The sequence below is a fragment of the Pongo pygmaeus genome, chromosome 7, assembly GCF_028885625.2.
Source record: "Pongo pygmaeus isolate AG05252 chromosome 7, NHGRI_mPonPyg2-v2.0_pri, whole genome shotgun sequence".
In the NCBI taxonomy this organism is placed as follows: domain Eukaryota; kingdom Metazoa; phylum Chordata; class Mammalia; order Primates; family Hominidae; genus Pongo; species Pongo pygmaeus.
In genome coordinates, this window is record NC_072380.2 from 130,496,777 (window position 1) to 130,516,962 (window position 20,186).

At 40.3% G+C, this 20,186-nt stretch overlaps 1 protein-coding gene across 1 annotated transcript in view; it reads right to left on the minus strand.

Moving 5' to 3' along the window:
* Nucleotides 1-4,869: 4,869 nt before the first annotated feature.
* EXT1 (exostosin glycosyltransferase 1) overlaps nt 4,870-20,186 on the minus strand; it is a 315,513-nt gene continuing 300,196 nt past the window's right edge. Inside the window, exons 8-11 of the mRNA XM_054497453.2 lie at nt 18,267-18,356; nt 12,604-12,764; nt 10,249-10,420; nt 4,870-5,414 (exon numbers count right to left, since the gene is read on the minus strand). Of these exons, the coding sequence (XP_054353428.1) occupies nt 5,229-5,414; nt 10,249-10,420; nt 12,604-12,764; nt 18,267-18,356 (609 nt within the window). The 3' untranslated portion in view covers nt 4,870-5,228. The remainder of the gene's footprint in view (nt 5,415-10,248; nt 10,421-12,603; nt 12,765-18,266; nt 18,357-20,186) is intronic.

Genomic DNA, 20,186 nt, shown 5'->3' on the forward strand with positions numbered 1-20,186 from the left:
AAAAGTCATGTCATTTATTAATAATTTCTTTTTTTTTCTTCTATAAATTGGAAGGAAAAAGTCTTTGGTGACACTCTCTATAAAACAATCTATCTTGGATGGCGAAACCCAGACATAAAGTTACACAGGTCAGTGAAGTAAATCAAGATCTATGGCTTTGTATTTTCTCACACGCGCTCTCTCACACATACTTGAGGGCTTAATTATGCTAAGTCATTAATACTCTATAACAAATGGGAAAAACACTTCAGAAAAGACCTGTGGTGACACTACAAAAACATTGGCAACATATTAGAAAACTCTGTCCCAAATGTACATCGTATACAAAATAAGGTATACTTTTGTTTTTTGCGTTACAATTTGCCACCTAAAATAGTTCCAGTTTTTGATGTCTTTCTTTCTGCCCCTCAACATATCCTATACATATTGTTCTCTCAAAATAAGTACACAGGTTCATTACATGGTAACCAGGTCATTTGCATGGCCCTAGTTTTAGTAATAGTTACAACCGAAAGGACAGGGATGTATTCCTGTAGGAGAAGAACAGAAAACTATTGCAGAAATCAAATGGCCTGAGGCCTAAAAGGCAAATCATTACAAAACCAGAGTGACTGAAAGGCTAGCCTGACTTGATTTTAAACAAGGGTGAGACTGTGCTATCCTGAGGGCTCAGCTTTCTCAAGGGTTGCCTTCTTCTCCTAGTTACTGGGCCATGTAAGTTCCAATTCTGGGTAGCTCACTGAGGTTCCTGATATAAAATGTATTGGAACTCTAGACCAGTGACAACTACAATCCCTACTAGGTAAAACTCACAGAGACAAAAGCCTTTGATTTTTGGAAAGGGCAAAAAGCGGATAGATGGTTTTGAGGAGTCACATCCATCATCACAATTATGGTGTAAATAACAGCTTTTTTATCCAAAGGTTCTGTACAGCATTATTGAACTGATGGGAGAGACCACTATCTTAGGGTACTTAATCCCCCAAGCTTTTAAAAAAAAAAAAAAAAAAAAAAAGACTTGGGGCCAGGCGCACTGGCTTACACCTGTAATCTCAGCACTTTGGGAGGCAGAGGCGGGTGAATCACCTGAGGTCAGGAGTTCGAGACCAGCCTGGCCAACATAGCGAAACCCTGTCTCTAATAAATATACAAAAATTAGCCCAGTGTGGTGGCGTGTGCCTGTAATCCCAACTACTAAGCACGGTGAGGCAGGAGAATTGCTTGAACCCGGGAGGCGGAGGTTGCAGTGAGTGAGCTGAGATCGCACCACTGCATTCCAGCCTGGGTGACAGGGCAAGACTCTGTCTCAAAGAAAAAAAAAAAAGACTTGGTGTCAAAGGATAAACTAATCTCTTTATGCTGAAGTTCTAATACCAAGTGAGACAAGTTTAGCACAGTTTGATATTAATGCTTATTTGCTGAGAACTCAACTCAAAACAACTTTGTCCCTGTAAGCATGCCTGAGAAAATGAGGCTGGTAGTGAAAGAAATTTCTTGGTTAAATCTGGCCAAGAATGACAAAACCATCTGAAAGGTTCTTGTCCATAGCCGCTGTAAATGGGAACTAGGTAAATGAATTCAGCAACTGGGGTCCTGATGTACCGGCTGCATGTTGATTATATTCACAAGTAAGAGGCTGGAGCATTTTTATTTGAGAGTTCATGGCAATAACTGCTACTTTTAAATACTGGAGCTCCCAAGAGACCCAAGGGAACACAAGACACTTCCAGGTCTGGGAAGTTTTCTTGGCTTTTGCATCCATAATTCAGCCTTGTCCAGCAAGAATCTCATTCAGATTCCAACCTAGTAAGGCTGTCTTCTCCCTGATCCTGCCCTCTAAACAGGTTTGTTCTTAAATCAAGTGCCCTGTTTGTTTTTTTTTTAATTAAAAAAAATAGTATATAGGCCTATTCACATTCATTCATCTCACCCCTGATTAAAGTTTAGTAACCTTTATGAAAGGCCACCGGCATAATATTCTTTCAAGTCACCAGGTATTTGAGAACCACCAAAATAAAGGCTAACATAGCCTACTGTAACGGAAACCAAAAGTCATTCTAAAAGGGAAATTGAAGGATGCAACCGGATTGATCCTTCTTTGAGCACCATTTGTCACAAGAAGAAATTAAACTGTAATGCACATAAGATTCCAGTAACAAGCTTTCCCTTTTTTCTGAAGCATCTATCTGAAAGTGTGTTGATACGACCAGGTAGGCCCACCTAGCTATACTATCTTCTGTGGTATGACTATCGTGATTATTTCATAGATTTTTCTTTACAGTCTCAATTTTGAGCCATTTTGCTAGCTTCAACAAAGGTGATATGTATTAATGTATTTGTAAGCTTTGATATTTATAACACTTTCATATAAATAAATACATAGCCAGCTTTTAAAAAATTACTTTTAAGATCCTGTGTCTTAATGTGGAGCTGGGAAAAGATGCTGTGTGGAAATCCATAAGTGACTGAGTCCTCTTTGGAATTTCTGCAAGCAATTCATTATGTGTTTGGCACTGTACTCTCGGCCCTTGGCTTCTCTCCAATGCAGCACATGTTAGCCCACTTAGGGACCCCTAGTTATCATTAAAGTTGACCAGGTGATAATTCCTGATACCCTACAGAGATGGCTATGATTTGTCAACCTGTTGCAATGCAATACAACTCTTTCTTAACAATTAAAATTACATATTACTGTCGAGCTTCACTGATTTGTTAAGCATTGTTCTATTCCCAGCCTTATATTCCAAATGGGAGAAGAACACGCTAGCTCACATCCCAAAGAGATTTGCTCAGAGAATGACATAAAATGAAACTGTGGAGATTTAAAGTGGACGAAAGGTGTGTTATATCCTGTTCTTATTTATAATTACCATTTTTCTTCACATAACACATGTTGTTTGTGGAGGATATGTGTTGTGAGCTTGATGACAGGTCAATCTGGCAAGGCAGGTCCTTGAATCCACTTGTGTGACTGACTGGTACAATTAGTGACATTGCTTTGCAAGCCAATATGACCACCTAAGTTTCAAGTTGGTTTTGGGGTCATTGAACAAAATATCGCATTTATTTTTTTGTAAAGGAGAAACACACAAGAATAATTTGCCAATCCTGAAAAAAATAATTTAAATACAAATTCACAAAGGCCAAATGAATAAAGATTAATTGCTAATCTTTTAACTTGCTGAGAAGTGCAGCTTAAATGACACGAAACCTGTAAGACCAAACATTTTATAGAAAAACACAAGTGTAAGTACCATGGACCTAAGAATTATTTTTCAACAAATGCATAAGAGATAATCACATCTACTTAGGGGAAAATGTCACATGTTTGAGAATGGACTATGGATGGGTCCAATTAGATGAGAGAGGTATTTAGGGAGCTGTTCTGAGTCATGAGGCTGAGGAGAAAAGCCTCTCTCTAATTGAACTTCACTGTCTACGCACCTCTCAAAACACCATCTGGATATGTGGGCTGTACTCCTTGTTCTGCAGCTAGGTAGCCTGTTGAGTCACCTCTCTGGACTTCCACAAACACTTTCACTCCTGTTTATAGCACCATCCCCGTGCTATCATTACAAGTTCCTCTTCCTCTCCCAGAAGTCTACAAAGAAAGGATGAGGTAAAGTCCAATGGACTTACGGTTTCCACTGACCTAAGATGGCCACTTGAAATTATCAGAACAAAATTCTCTGATGAACTTTTCTTCTAAAACAAAACTGAAAATAAATGGAAAAGAAATATGAAATGTATGAGAGTTTGAGGGAGGGACTCTAAAGTGCTTATTGTTTATCTGACATAATAAGTGGTCAAACTCAATAATGTCTTTCTCTTCCCTGTTTTCTCTGGCCTCTTCCAAGTAGAAGAAAGCACTTAATATCAGAAGTCTCCATCTTTCATAACAGAGTTAGGGATATGTTTTTTTTTTCAGTTTATACTTGGAGTTTAACAATAATCATAAGCCCAAGATAGCATTTTCAGGGATAGAAATGTTCTTTTTAACAAGAAGCATAACTAAACTTTTCCACAGATTTAAAAATTAAAAGTAAATGAAACTGTATTCGCATTTGTTGTTGATTATTTTGCTTGCCAGATTCTTGCTCAAAACAATGTTTGACCAAAAATGGCATTAGGGTCCCAATGGTGAGACACCTCCTCAGTTACTTTGCAGCAATCCTCTTGTTCATTGGTGTGAATTTCTACCTTATTACCCCTTTTTCTTTCTCAAAAGAGAAACTCTGAAACTTGAGATTTTCACAAACATTAAAGAGTTCATCTTGTAAATAATTTGTTCTCCCCAATATACTCATTCTTCCTTGGCTTCTAAACCAAAGCCTCTTCCCAGTACTACGCAGACTTAGGTCAATGGTTGAATCTATAACTGTGCCCCCACCCCTGCAAGTATTGGGTTACTGTTGTGGGTCTGTATTTCCATCTCACTAACATGCTGGTGGGTTATCTGGATAGTTCTTTGTGCAAACTGAACATTTCTTAATTATACTAGTATTTTCTTAGTACTAATTCCCCCCACCCCCCAATGAAAAACGATTATCATATGTATCTATCTCAAACATAGAGATTTCAGTTAGAACTGCCCACCTGGAAGTCGTAATAATTTCTTTCATGCAGCGACATTTTAGAGATAAAAGTTCAAGTGGATGTGAAGATTCGAAGTGGAAAACAATTTGCACTGGCAAAGTTGAATAACGAAGTTACAACTTATGCTCAGTTATTTCTTGATAATGGGTAGAGTGACTTATTGTGTTTTCCATGAAGTTTGAGCTTTTGAAACTGCAGGGCACCCTACATGGCATGACAATGATGTCTGTGGGAAAAGGAATAGCAGCTTTGAAATATTCACAACCAACACAATTTTGATTAAACAAAGAACTCTGGTTTTTAATAGTTTTGATCATTAAAAAAGTTTAAACCTGCATAGCAATCATTTCAAAAATAATTATTTAATGTTCCATAATTAAACTGTACACAACCTAGTCTTGGGACACAGAAGCCAGTGAGGTGAGTTTGGAGCAGTCTGGTGCAGTCCCAGGAGCCAGGAGTTGAGTTCTCATTGGCCTTTTTTTTTTTTTTTTTTTTTGTCATTCTGCTCATCTAAGTTTTTGGATAGTTGGCACAATCTGGCTCTGCTGATGAGTGGATCTGCACTGGGAAGAGAGAACAGCTTGACCCCTGTCCCTTCTCGCTTCCCCTCCCTCACTCGGCCAGATTCCTCAAAGTCGCTCAATGTCTCGGTATTTCTTCCTCAAAATAGAGACCTGGTCTTTAAAGAGGACGGGGTCGAGCCTCATCTGAGAGTGGATCAGCGGCATGTAGCCAAACCAGCTGGCAAACGTATTCATGCAGCTCTGTCGCTGGGCAAAGTGGTCAGGGTCAGCCCAACGGGAAGCCCGAGAAGTCTAGGGAGAAGGAGAGAAACAAGGATAATGATGAGAGAAGTGCAAGGTGAGATGGAAACATTGCAGAAAATGGAGTCAGGCAAATAAGCAAGCAGCAGAGCTCGGGGTCTGGCCTGGCCACCAAGTCTCACCATCTGTGCACCTGCTGAAAATGCCATCGCTGATACTGGTTTTTCCCAAGGTATGCTACGTTCCTCAGTGTTAAAAGCACAAAAACAAAGATTCATGTTGACTTTAATTCTCTATAATTTATTGACTAATTCTCTGGTCAGTCCACGACTTAGCAACTGAAGCTCAACTACTACAGTGACTCAATCTAAAACCTCTCTTTGCACTTGGGACCAAGTACTAAGATTAACGATGTGTTTCTGCTTTCAAAGAGTTTTCTAAATCCTTCCTGTTTATGTAGTTGATTTAGAAATACAAACCAACTTTTAGAAGTCTATCTTTCTCTCTATCCATCACTTCCTTCCTTCTACTATCTCTTTACCTTTAGAAGGGTCCTACTAAATCCTTTGTTAAAAATTCACATATATAGTTGAAGAAGAACAAAATAGTGCCTTTTACACGTCACTCAAGGCTAGTGTTATGCAGCATCTAAAACTCCATTTTCTCTTCTGTAGCCTCCCCATTGATGTGACTCCATGAGGATGAGAAGGGGAGATTCAGTGGTATATAGGGCATGTTGCTGTATGACTAACTTTATACTAAAATCTCAAAATTCTGTTCTTCTCTTAACCCAAGAATTGTTGGCTTTCCCACTCGACTAAAACCCCCAAAGGTTACTTTTTAAAGGGCAATCAGCCCTCCAAAGAATCACTGCTCACCCAGAATAAAGATTAACTCTCGACAAATAGAAAAGATGGCTACCATGTTTTTAGCTCTCTGTGTTGCCCCTGAAGTTGGTTAAGTATTTTTAGATCATGCAAATGATTGGCATTTGATTTAAAAAGAATGCCTTAAATGACTGGAGTGCTGAAATTTAAGTAGAATGACTAAGCACATTGTCTTTCAATCCCTGTTTTTATGAAATATGGAAAAGATGGGCTGCCCAATTATGGGGGAAATCCCCACAAGCCCATTTATGTCAACAGGCAAGTCTTTAATGATGTATATGTATGCACGTGTGTTCAGTGTATTTGTTGTACTCACAGTTTTAGAAAAATACTTTCGTGGGAAGATACATTTTAGTGTGAGAATCAGTAAGAGTCACTTTAAAATCATAGTGTCAACATGCTCGAAAATAACATTGAAGATAAACACAAATGTCAAGTTATCTCTGAACAGCAGAATAACAACAAAACACTATTTGTAAAGTGTTTTCATGGAGTTCATTTGAATCTCACAACAATCTGGTGAAGTATCTACCCAGGTAATAACATCCCCATTTTATAGCTGAGGAAGCAAGTTCAAGAAAGTTAGAGTTATTTGTTCAAGGCTAGAGGGGGGCAGAACTCAAGCTTTATTCTTCAGCCTTTATATGAGGGGAACTCTACTTGATAAATCAGAGAAAGATATCAAATGGAGCTGACTGGTTGAGTTCATATCAGAGTAGACAGTCCCAAATGTAACTTCTTTTGACCCTAAATGGATATGAGTTTGTGGGCCATTTTTTTTTTTTTAAGGCAGAGTCTCACTCTGTCACCCAGGCTGGAGTGTGGTGGCATAATCTCGGCTCACTGCAACCTCCACCACCTGGGTTCAAGTGATTCTTGTGCCTCAGCCTCCCAAGTATCTGGGATTACAGGTGCACACCACCATGTATGGCTAATTTTTGTATTTTTAGTAGAGATGAGGTTTTGCCATTTTGCCCAGGCTGGTCCTGAACTCCTGAGCTCAAGCAATCCGCCTGCTTTGGCCTCCCAAAATGCTGGGATTATAGGCATGAGCCACTGTGCCCGGCCTGTGGGCCATTTTTGATTGGCCCACTCATTCCCAAAGGGTGCTGTACCCAGGCAAAATACTCATATATACAACTAGAAATACTGTCTAGAGTTTACACTCATTCTTATTCAAAAAAATTTTTTTTAAGTTCAGTTGGATCATTCAGGTATCGTTTTGCTTCCAGATGTTAACATTTATTCTGAGTCAACCAACATCTATTAGAAAAGATGCCTTTCTTATGTAATAAAAGCCTAATCCTAGAGGATGATATCTATTTACTTTACTGGTCATACAAACATTCAATAAATTAATGTGTATGATGGAAAGAAGGGGGCAAATATAGTACCTGAATACACCTAGTTAGACCTAAGGTTAAATTTGGATTTTTTTGTTAAAGATGTATGAATTACTAGAAATACTGTTTGGTAGAATTAGGCTCATCTATGAAAATAGCACAAATCCACCCCCTAAGGAGCCTTGTATGACTAGAGTTCCCCACTTAGTGAGTGTTCTGAAGAACTCTGAGTAAAAAACATTTTTAAAATGTCATGTCCCTAAATGAGATAATATACAGTCATGCACCACATAATGACATTTCAACCAATGTTGGATCACATAGGTAACTATTGTCCCATATACTGTAATATCATATTTTTATTGTACCTTTTCTGTATTTAGAAATATTTAGATACACAAATATTTATCACTGTGTTACAACTGCCTACAGTATTCAGTACAGTGACATGCTATATATGTTATAGCCTAGGAGCAATAGGCTATACCATACAGCCTAGGTGTATAGTAGGCTGTACCATATAGGGCTGTGTAAGTACACTTGATAATGTTTGGATAATGACAAGATCACCAAATGATGCATTTCTCAGAATGTATCCTCATTCTTAAGAGATAAATAAAAATATAAATAAAAATGTTTGGGCACATAATAGACAACACATCTTGCTTGAATTCGAATATTCTCTCAGCCTTAAAAATTTTTACAAATCCTCTTATCTGTTCTTTCTGTAATTAGAAGGAAACAGAATTTTCTGCCAGACTCTTTGCTAAGGACAGCTCTTTCATCATAATCAATACCTAGAACAGTGCCTGGTAACATGCTCAGTAAGTACTAAATAACTTTTTATAAACTTTAAATTCTTTATAAACTTTAAATTTTTGCTTACTAAATTTAGTGAATGAAAAACTATCAGCTTAACATGAGGCCTAGCTAAGATTTCCTTTGCAAAAGCTAGATTTGTATATGTTTTCCAATGCCTGTTACAACAAGGCATATGCAAAGCCCCTCAAAATTGAACTAATATAACCACGTTAAAGTATGTTCATTCAGATTAACCTCAATCCTGTCTGATGCTCCATGATTTAACGTGAGTGAATCTTAATGCTCTTTCTTAACGTTTTTTATTTCTTTTTTTTCTTTTGTTTTGAGACAGAGCCTTGTTCTGTCACCCAGGCTGGAGTGCAGTGGCATGATCTCAACTCACTGCAACCTCTGCCTTCCAGTTTCAAGCAATTCTCGTGCCTCAGCCACCTGAGTAAGCTGGGATTACAAGCGTGCACCACCATGACTGGCTAATTTTTCGTATTTTTAGTAGAGATGGGGTTTCGACATGCTGGCAAGGCTGGTCTCAAACTCCTGGACTCAAGTGATCTGCCTGCCTCGGCCTCCCAAAATGCTGGGATTATCAGTATGAGCCACTGTGCCTGGCTAAGATTTTTGATTTCTTAACATATAGTAGGGGCTCTGCTCAAGATGAATAAAGATAGATGAAATTCAGCATATCCAGGTGGACCTGATACCAAGATGCTGGGGTATACAAGGACAAGCAGTGGAGTCCACAGACCCTGGGATTCCATTCCCAATTATGTCTCTAACTTACTGGGCAACTTGTGGCAATATGCTTAAATTCACTAGGTCCTAGTTTTCTTACTTGTAAAAAGAAAATGTTGGATTCTATTTCCTTGAAAATACCTTTAATACTAAAATTTTATAACTCAACACAATATTTTACTTCACTTTTATAAAAGCTTTCAAACATATTATTCAATCCTGTAAGGTAGATTTCACCATTTCCATGTTAAAGATGAGCCAACTGAGTTTCAGAAGGTAACTGACTTGCCTGCATTTTAAATGCTGATTCTAGAACTGAAAATTGAATATTGTGACTCCTGTTATGTCACCAAGACACAATTCAACTCAACTGCAAGCACCAGAAAACGGTGTTAAAGAGTGTATGGTTTGCTAGACATTAAATAAGGTACCTACAATCAACTTTCATGAGTTACTTGTAGGGCTTTAATTCTGCTGAGGGCTGAATGTTTGTGCCCCCTAAAATTTATATGTTGAAGCTTAATTCTCAATGTGATGATATTTGCAGGTGAGGCCTCTGTGGGATGATTAGGTCATGAGGATGGAGTCCTCACAAATGGGAGCAGTGCTCTTATAAAAGGGACCCCAGAGAACTCTCTTGCCCTTCTTTCTGCCCTGTGAAGACACAATGAGCAGAGGGCTGTCTATGAATCAGGAAACAGTCTCTTGTCAGGCACCAAATCTGCTGGTGCCTTGATCTGGGACTCTCCAGCCTCTAGAACTATGAAAAATAAATGTCTGTTATTTAAGCCACCCAGTCAACGGTATTTTTGTCATAGCAGCCCAAATGGACTAAGACAAACTCTAAAGACATATCTTTCTCATGTCACCTTAAAGATTATAGGAGAGTTTTATATCCTTGGCATAAAGATACTCTTAACTTGTGTCTTCCTAATTATCCCTGCACCAATCATACACTCTTTTCTAGCTTTCTGATGTAGTTCATTCCTGGTTTCTCCTCATTATATGCTCCTGGGTGGAACACCTAGAGGAACATGAGTCCTCATTACCTAGGGCTGAACCACCAGTGAGTGAAGCAAGGGAAGAGGGCTCTTCTATACTTACCTGTCCCATCATTGTCTCCTTATACTGCTTCTTCTGGGTCACTTTGATTGGAGGCAATTTTGTCACAGCAGACACCAGGAAGTTCATGAGAATGTCCTCACAATTGGCCAATTGGTCCACCATGTTCTTCAGGCTGGCTGGCAGGTAATGGGAGTACAGGTAGTGATAATATCTGTAAAAATCAAAGATGGGTTTCACAGGGGGCCAGTATCACATGATGACAAGTGGACTTCTGAGACAGCAAACACATACCCATTCTTTGAATCCCTAAACATGTCATGAATGGTGATGATAATGATGATGATGATGACGATAACTATCACTTGTATGGTACTTGTTATATACCAGGTATTGTTCTAAAGTGTTTTACAAGAAATGCTTCATTTTAGTCTTCATAAGGAGCCTACAAGGCAGGTTCTATTATTACTCCCATTTTACAGATGAGGAAACAAGGCACAGAGATACAGACATTGCTTGCCCAGTCTAACTCTAATATCAGACTGGTGAGTTAGAAAGAAAAACTAAATACTTAGATGGCAAGATAAGTTACTTACACATGATCTATATATTATAAAGCTGCTAACAATTTTAATCATTGGCTTAATCAGAACTGTATTCAATATTATCCCTTGACTCTGAGTCCAACAATAGACTGTTCTATATTTGTGCCCTATAAACCAAATATATTTCAATCCTGTTAGAGCAAAATCTGAATTAATGGGGTGGTCAATCATAATAGAAAACCCATAATTAATTTGAATTATTTCTCATCCTACTGTTTTTAAAATGTATTTATATACATATAGCATATATTTATAGGAAAAATCATTCGAGTGAATCAAATTCTTAGAGTGATGGTGGCAGAAGCAATAGGAACAATGAACTTTCAAGAAGTGAAATCTTGAGACCAAGAATCAGTCAGCCTAAATGTTTATGCCTTGAGCATTTCCAAGCTATCCCTGAGAGAGCAAAATTCCCTATTCTTTACTAAAAAGACTAAGGCAAGATTGGTGTGTTCACCTTTATTATGACAGAAGAGCGGGGATTTTGTTACTGGTTGAGTGGGGAATGTTAGCTACCTACCCTCACTAGTTTGGCAATCTTACTCCAGTCCCCTGGCTTTAAAGACCAAATATATGCAAACAACTGCCAAATTTGTATCTCCAACCCTGAGCTTTTTCCATATATCCTTTTGGATGTCTTAACATGTCCAAGACTGAACTTCTATATTTTCCCTCATACTTGTTCCATCTGTAGTTTTCCTCATCTCTGTTGATCAGCCCTCTCATCTTCCAGTGTTTCAGGTCAAAAGACTTGGAGTCATCAAACTCTACATCCAGACTGTCTAGGCATCATGCTAAAGCATCTTCAAAACAATCTGATCACTACTTACCACGGCCACCATTCACTTCCTGGTCCCAGGATCCCACCATCTCTTGCCTAGATAATGTCAATCACCTTCTAATAGGGCTTCCTGCTTCAACTCTGGGTCTGTTATAGCCTCTTCTCAACATAGAATCCATAGTGGATGCATAAAAGAAAAGCCAGATTTCTCCTCCCTGTTCAAACCCTGCCCTCCTCCCCTGTCACTTAGAGAAAAAGTCAAGTCCTCATGACGGACATCAAGGTCGTGCATCCATGCCCCCTGACTTTTCTGACTTCCTGTCACCCATTCCACCCAGTCACAGTGGTCTCCTCGATGGTTCTCCAGTATTCTGCCTCAGGGCATTTATTCTCACTGTTCTCCTGCCACAACACTCTTGGCGCACATATCCTCGTGACTTCCTGTCCTTCAAGTCTCTGCTCAAATCTCATCTGCCCAATCAGAATCATCCTGGACACCCCCAATCTGCCCCATCTCCACCTTCAGCACCCTTGATCCTTTTCTATACTTTGTCTTTTTGTTATATCACTTATCTCCTTAAGAAACTATGGAATTATTATGTAGACTGTCTTTCTTTGTTAGAATATAAGACCTGCATTGGCAAGGAATTTTTTCTGCTTTACTCAATGATGAATCCCAAGCACCTAGAACAGTGCCCTTGGGTGCTGACTTAGGTATTTACTTTTGTTGCTGTTATTCTAAATATTCAGTTACCTAATATGCCCTGAGTGTATTTTCACACTTCAGACCAACTGAAAATGTTACTCTACCATAATTTCTGGAAATGAAATATGCCAAGAGGTTTCACTGGTTTCAAAAACATACATTTGACACATTAGCAAAACTTAAGTGGGGATACAGACTAATTTTCCTTAATGCTGTTAACAAGATTCGGCCTTAGTTCCTATTTATGCGGCAGCCAATATAAAAAGCTATGTAAAGTCTGTAAGAGACATGTCCAGATTCCTCACTTGTGGTAAATAGCAGCTCCTGTCAACACCATGGAGTAGTCGTTCGTCCACTTTGATGTGTATCCCCACCGCTCCTTAGAGTTATCCCAGAAGTGGCTGCGCGCGGGGTACCCCACAATCCTCTCGGGGAAGCTCTGCCACACTGTGAAGGCGAAATCCACCTGCAGGCAGAACACAAACCAAACAAGCAATCAACAGTGTTAACAAATGTCAACAAAACATTACCTTCTCCCCACTAATTCATAATGCAAAATCCAGGGACTGTGGCGAAACATTAATTCTATGTATTCATCAGCAAATTAAACTGACTGCTTGACATTTTGCCCCATAATTATGCACATTTTAATGTTTTCTGTTAAAGAAACTTCAGATTAGTGTGGAAATGAAAGGAAGAAAAAAATTTGCTGATATGCCCTTTAAAAATCCAGTCTGTTCGAGTTAAAACATAAGTCGAAAAGGAAGTTGCTTCTTTGCCCCCTTCCTCAAAGGTGCATGTGCCTTGATTCACATGAGACACAAACACATCTGTTTTATAAATGAGAAATTTCCCATGTATATCCAAAGAATGAATATACAACATATATCATACCCAGCATATATCAAAGCCAAAGTGCCTAAAATAAAAGCACCCTCTTAAGAGTGAGAGAAATGACTTTAAAAAAAACCCTACAAGTTCTAACAGGAATACAGAGCAGGTATCATAAAGAAAACATAATTCAGGCTTCTTAGGTTTGAAGATGCACAGTTTAAGAGACACTAGAAGAAAGCATCAACAGTGAAAATCACTAAGAATAAGTGGGGACAAGAACAACTGAAGCCACAGAATTATTTTAAAGGAAATGCAGCTAAATAAAATGTCTCTCCAGTGCTTATAGTAGCCCAAAGCAGGTACTTCTGAACCTGCTATGAACCAGCACTTATAGTTAGCAAGTGATCTGTTTTCAAATGCATAAACTCACTTCTGATTTCTATGATCATTTGATGAATGGTAAATCAAAATAATAAACAGAAAATAAAAATAACAAAAACAGTGACAGCAAACAATCATATAATGCTTATAATTGTGAAATGCTTATAATACAACAGGTGCAGCTATAGGTGCTTATCCATTTTAACTCATTCCATTCTCACAGTACCCCTGTAAGGCAGGGGCTTTTACATTCTTCAGTTTACAGAAAGGGAAACTAAGATATAAGTTCAAGTAATTTGCTGAGCTAATAAGTGGCAGAGCCAAGATTCAAACTCAGGCAGTCTGGTTTCAAATGTGCTATGTACTTTATCATAACTTCTCTTTTGGCTCTGTTACTCCAGTGTTAAAAGCAATTTGTCTCTTATACAGGCTAAGATTCACCTCGTAATCTTTGCCGAATCTCTTCTGGATAAGCAATACAAATGGAAATTTCATCTGTTTCGCAAATATTTTGAGTCCTGGTGCTGTGATAGTAGCTGGGGGACTGAGGGATGCTGCTAAGTCCAGGTCCTGCCCTCTCAGAGGTTCAAAAGCAGGACCTGTGATGGTTAATTGTATGTGTCAATGTGGGTATACCATGAGGTGCCCAGATTAAAGATGATTTCTGGGTGTGTCTGTGAGGGTGTTTCTGGATGAGACTAACATTGGAATCCACAGGTTCAGTAAAGCAGACTGCCCTCGCCAGTGTAGATGGGCAATATCCAGTCAATTCAGGGCCTGAATACAAAACAAAGGTGAAGGAAGGAGGAATTCCTCCCCTTTTTCTTTTTGCCTGCCGGCTGAGCTGGGACATCGAACTTCTATTGCCCTTGGACTGGGATTTACATCATTGGCTCCCTGGTTCTCAGGCTGTAGGACTCTGTCTAGAATTACACCAGTAGCTTTCCTGGGTCACTAGCCTGCAGATGGCAGATCGTGGGATTTCCCAGCCCCCAGAATTATGTGAGCCAATTACTCATAATAAATCTCTCTCTCAGTGTATGTATGCATGTATGTGCATGTGTACATATATATATGTGTGTATGTGTGTATAAATAAATATACATATATATTCTATTGATTCTGTTTGCCTGAAAAATCCTAATACACTGCCCTATCTTAAGATAAAGAAGACTTAAAAATATGGCTTGTTCCCCAAAACTATAACATCTATAGGGGGCCAGGCACAGTGGCTCATGCCTATAATCCCAGCACTTTGGGAGGCTGAGGTGGGAGGATCACTTGAGGTCAGGAGTTTGAGACCAGCTTGGCCAACATGGTGAAACCCTGTCTCTACTAAAAATATAGAAATTGGCTGGGCATGGTGTTGCACGCCAGTAAAATCCAGCTACTGGGGAGGCTGAGGCATGAGAATTGCTTGAATCCAGAAGGCGGAGGTTGCAGTGAGCCGAGATGGTACCACTGCCCTCTATCCTGGGCAGCAGAGCAAGACTCCATCAAAAAAAAAAAAAAAAAAAAAAAAATCCAGAGCAGGGAAAAAACCCGGGTGGTGGAACCGACATTAAGAAAGCTTGGTAGGGAGCATGTTATCTCAAAGTTAAAAGATAGCAAGGGATGGTGAACATCTGCTAGAAAATTGAAATTAGGTTGTGATTACCTACGCCTTTTCACTAGTGGTCAATACTAATGGCGCCAACTGATGGGATAGTATATTATGCAGCCTGTTGTCAAAGGATCAGCCTGGCTGTCAGCACTCTTTGGGGTTTTCTATCATTCTTTGAAAAGGAAACACATGCACTAGCAACTACTACAGAACCCAAAGGGGTGTTCTCGTCGCATGAATTTCTTACTATCTTAAAGCTGTTTCAAGTCATTTCAAAGGAACTCAAAAGTAAATTCAGATAAAACTATGATTCCTGCGATAGCTCTGCTTTCACGCAGATTATTAACACATCAAAGAAGGCAAAGGTCAGTTTAAGGCCCTTTCTCTCAAAAACCAACATCTGTTTTCTTTTGAGCAGCGTCTGAAGCAATCCAGATAAATGTAAATAACTATAAACCAACTATAATGCCCTTTATAGGATGCTGTTTAAAAATCTATCCTTAATGCTGCAGAGAGACATTTAAACAATCTGAGATCCTTAGAGAGGAAAAAAAAAGTGAACCAACATCTATCCACCTAAAAAAAGAGAAAAGAGAAATCCTTGCCCAGGACCATTTTAGGCAACACAACCACTCCACTGATCAGCAGGCAAAAGCAAACCAGACTGCCAGCCTCTTAGATTTACATATCATTTTCAACCCACGTTGACTTCTAATTACTTCACATACAACACATGTTCCTCCCAGCATGCATTGAGTGGTTGGAATTGCTATTCTTTGAAAAGAAATTCACCAGCATGAGGATGCATCACAGCAGTTGGAAGTTATTTCACCATAGGATAGGGAAAAACAAATCCTAGAGTGAGACTAATTGCCTTGTGCCCAGGGAAAGATAGAGGATGAATCAATACTTCAGATCACAGGATGATGATTAAGGTACATGCTGTAGTTGTCTTGACCATTTGTTGCACCATGGCGGTGTGCTGCTTTGCCTGTGTTTGCCCTCCAAAATCCACTATCCACTCTTCTTGTCCTGCCCTGTGCCCTCGGATAATGGACCCCTATGGACTGCATCACCTGGTTGGGTGAGGTCAATGGGAGTCACCAGCAGGAAAATCGAGGCAGGACAGAGAGAGAGGTCAGTGTATCTCTTCTCTGCTCCCTCTCTCCTTTGCCATTAGAGTTCTGGCAGTAGCCACGTCCTTCCATGATCATAGCACTTGTAGAGCAGCCTCTCCATCCTAGTGCCATCTCTCAGGGCCTTTGAAAGAAGGAGTTCCTTCTCTCACTCCTTCAGGTCAAAGGGAGGAGCTGCTTCCTGCTGTCATTACTCACCAGGTGCCTCATTCTCTCTTAAGGGGTCTTTTAACCCCATCTACACCTCCCTAAGGAATCCAAAGTTCCTTCATTTGAATCATCTGATTCGAATTCAGTTTGTTGCCAGGACTCAAATGGATATAGCCTGGAACTGTGTAACTGAAGTACCTGGCATGGAGACCAGGACAAAGAAATCTCCAATAAATACTTGTTGAATGAATGTGTTCCAGCTTCCCTTGCAGAAAGTGGCAGAAAAATGCAAGCCAGAGTGACCTGTACCCTGTATTCCATAGCTGTCTTCCCTTTGAATGTTAAGCTTATCAACATCCCTTCCTCCTGCCAACCTACACATGACACAATTGGCGGTGTGTCCACCTGTAATCCCCAAAGCATGCATTCCCCCCAACTTGGCCCAACCACTCATTCAACAAGTATTTATAGAGTTTCGGCTGCATAGAAAGCATTTTAACAAGGTGAGGTCCAGGACATTTTGTCCTGGGATTATTTAGGTTGCCCTTTGAATAACACCTATGCTACGCAACTCTATCTGATGGCACCTTGAAAGCACCTGTGGAATTTTTTTTTTTTTTTTTTTTTTTTGAGATGGAGTCTCGCTCTGTCACCTAGGCTGGATTGCAATGGTACGATGTCAGTTCATTGTAACCTCTGCCTCTTAGGTTCAAGCGATTCTCCTGCCTCAGCTTCCCGAGTAGCTGGGACTACAGGGGCCCAGACCACGCCTGGCTAATTTTTGTATTTTTAGTAGAGACGGGGTTTCACCATTTTGGCCAGGCTGGTCTCGAACTCCTGACCTTGTGATCCGCCTGCCTCAGCCTCCCAAAGTGCTGGGATTACAGGCGTGAGCCACCGCGCCAGGCCGCATCTGTGGAATTTCAAGAAGGAGACACTGAGTTCACCTAGGCCAACACTGAGTCCTGGCTCTGTGGGCAGCAGGCCATTAGAACTACATTGGTGTCCAGGAAAATGCAGGTTACACTGAGGTTTACATTAAAAGGAAAATAATTGTGAACAAAAAGGAAAAAAGACAGGTAGGGGAAAGGCATAAGTAGTTATGTCTCCATGCTTTTCAGTAGTTGCCATTAATAATGTATTTCTCATATACTCCATTTGTACATAGCTGTCTTTGGTCCCCCGCATGGTTTAAAGGAAGGTTTCAGAGATCAATACTCATTCGAGTTGTAAAAATTGGTTTTCTACCATATCTATCTTTCCTCCTCTCTCTCTCCTCCACGCGCATTCTTTAGGCAATCTTATTTTTGGCACAACTACCTGAACATCTGAAATAGGAATCTCCATCACAACCTTAAAGTGAAACCGTTTGCTCTTGTATAGGTGAAAGAAAATGAGCTCTTTAAACCAAGACAGAAAAGCTGCCTTTAGAGCTCCATATAGAGTCTCCTAACTGAGGCAATAGGATACGTGGAGAGGAATGGGATTGTCTCCTCTGGACAGCATGGTTTCAACATAATGCAGAACACGCACCCTCCCCCTTCCCCTCAGTTCTGCGCACCTGCCCACAACTGTGCTGTTTAAAAACAAAGAAGGAGGGCAGGCCTGGGAGGAGGGGTGAGGCCCAGTTATGCAAATGAGGAGCCAATTAGCAGAGACAACTAAGGGGAGATGCCCGCCTCAGAGTGCCAGGTGGCAGCAAGGTGCTAACAGGAATCGGGCTGATTAAAACCAGCGCTGTAGGAAGTTTTGAAAAATGTTTTCAACTTCTGCCAAGGCACGGCTAAAAGGAGCACTAGCATCGTGCAACATGAGGTGACTGCCTGAACAGCCCACCTGCTGCTCCTCAGGCATGGGTTCTTACCTCTGTTGTTGAAAGCACGGTGTCCTCGTCAAGGCTGAGCACGGCGTCTGTGATGATGTTGTCGTAGGGCAGAAAACGGCTGCTCATAACCTGGTAGGAAGTAGAAGTAGGCAGTGGGGAGGGAATGAGGGAAAGAGGTAACTTCAGAGTCTTGTTTTCAGGACAATTCTCTCATCCTCACCTGCATAAAGAATGTGCTACTATCATGTCACCCCTCAACACCGAAGGAATCTCATTTCCCACCAATGCAGATGTATTTGTTCAACAAATACCTACTGTGTAGGCACCTACTGTGTAGCAGACATCTTGCTTGCCAAAGAGGGTACAAAGATAAATCAGACATGTTCCCTGTCTTTGAAGAGTTCATGGTCTGTAGAGGAGACCAAGAAGCAGATGACCAGTCTTTGCTTGATACAAAAAATGCCAGGAGACCACAGGATGGAGAAACTAGCTGTCTGGAAGAGCAGATGAAGGCCTCATAGAAGAAGTGACATTTAAGCAGGACCCTGATGGGCAGAAAGAATTCACCCGGTATAGATAGTAATGAAGTATTAAAGACAAGACTTGGCAGATGCAGAGGCATCAAGGAGAGAACCTGCATCCTGACACCCACTCTTCCCAACCGAAAGAGTGAATGAATGGAGAAGTGATTCCAAGTGTGGACACAAACCAGGGGGAGAGCAGATCACTGTAGAAAGTGCTGCTTTTACAAATTATAAACTTTTACAAATTAAGATATATATTAGCACAGATTAGAAAAAATATATACACATATATTAGCAGCTACAGCAATCAAAGGTAATATTAAAGTTACAAATAACTTCATTAAAATGAGAAGTATACTGATTTAAAGAAATATATTAGGCCAGGCGTGGTGGCTTATGACTGTAATCCCAGCATTTTGGGAGGCTGAGGTGGGTAGATCACTTGAGGCCAGGAGTTCAAGACCAGCCTGACCAACATGGTGAAATCCTGACTCTACTAAAAATACAAAAATTAGCCGGGTGTGGTGGTGCATGCCTGTGGTCCTAGCTACCTGGGAGGCTGAGGCAGGAGAATCACTTGAACCCGGGAGGCAGAAGATACAGTGAGCTCAGATGGTGCCACAGCACTCCAGCCTGGGTGACAGAGTGAGACTCTGTCTCAAAAAAAAAAAAAAAAAAAAAAAAAGAGAAGAAGAAGAAGAAAGAAGAAGGAGAAGAAGAAAGAAGAAGGAGAAGAAGGAGGAGAAGGAGGAGAAAGAGGAGGAGGAGGAGAAGAAGAACAAGAAGAAGAAGAAGAAGAAGAAGAAGAAGAAGAAGAGGGAGAAGAAGAAGGAGAAGGAGAAGAAGAAGAAGAAAAAATATTAAATAATAGCACACATGATCCACGGATTTAGAAAAATTGTGAAGGTGGTATATGCATAAAGTTTGGGCAGTTCTGGAATACGGAAAGGTGGACTACGTGTGCACACACAGTGGTGTGTGTGTGTGTGTGGTGGGGGCTTTGGAGATTTTGGCATCAGTTGGAAAAATTGAGGGTGGAGAGGTTACCCTGTGATAGTCACAACTTAAACCTTTGTGTTGAATGTACCATAGAGGAACTAACCATAAGAATGCTGACACCATAAGAATAACATTTTTTGAACATTTACTGTGTGCCAGGATATGTTCCAAGTCCTTCATATATATCATCACGTTTCATCTTTATAACAACCCCATTTTACGGGGAGGGAAACTGAGATACACAGGTTAAGTATCTTGCCCAAAACGGACCCAGGATTTTCCCCCAGATGGTGTGACTCTATAGAGCACCTTGGCCACCGGGCTGTATCTGAATGGAAAGGATCTCAAAAGTGAATTTAGGAACACATATGCCAATCACATGCTCACCACCTTCTTCCAGAAGTTATAGTAATGATGATGACATCCTCTCTGAAGT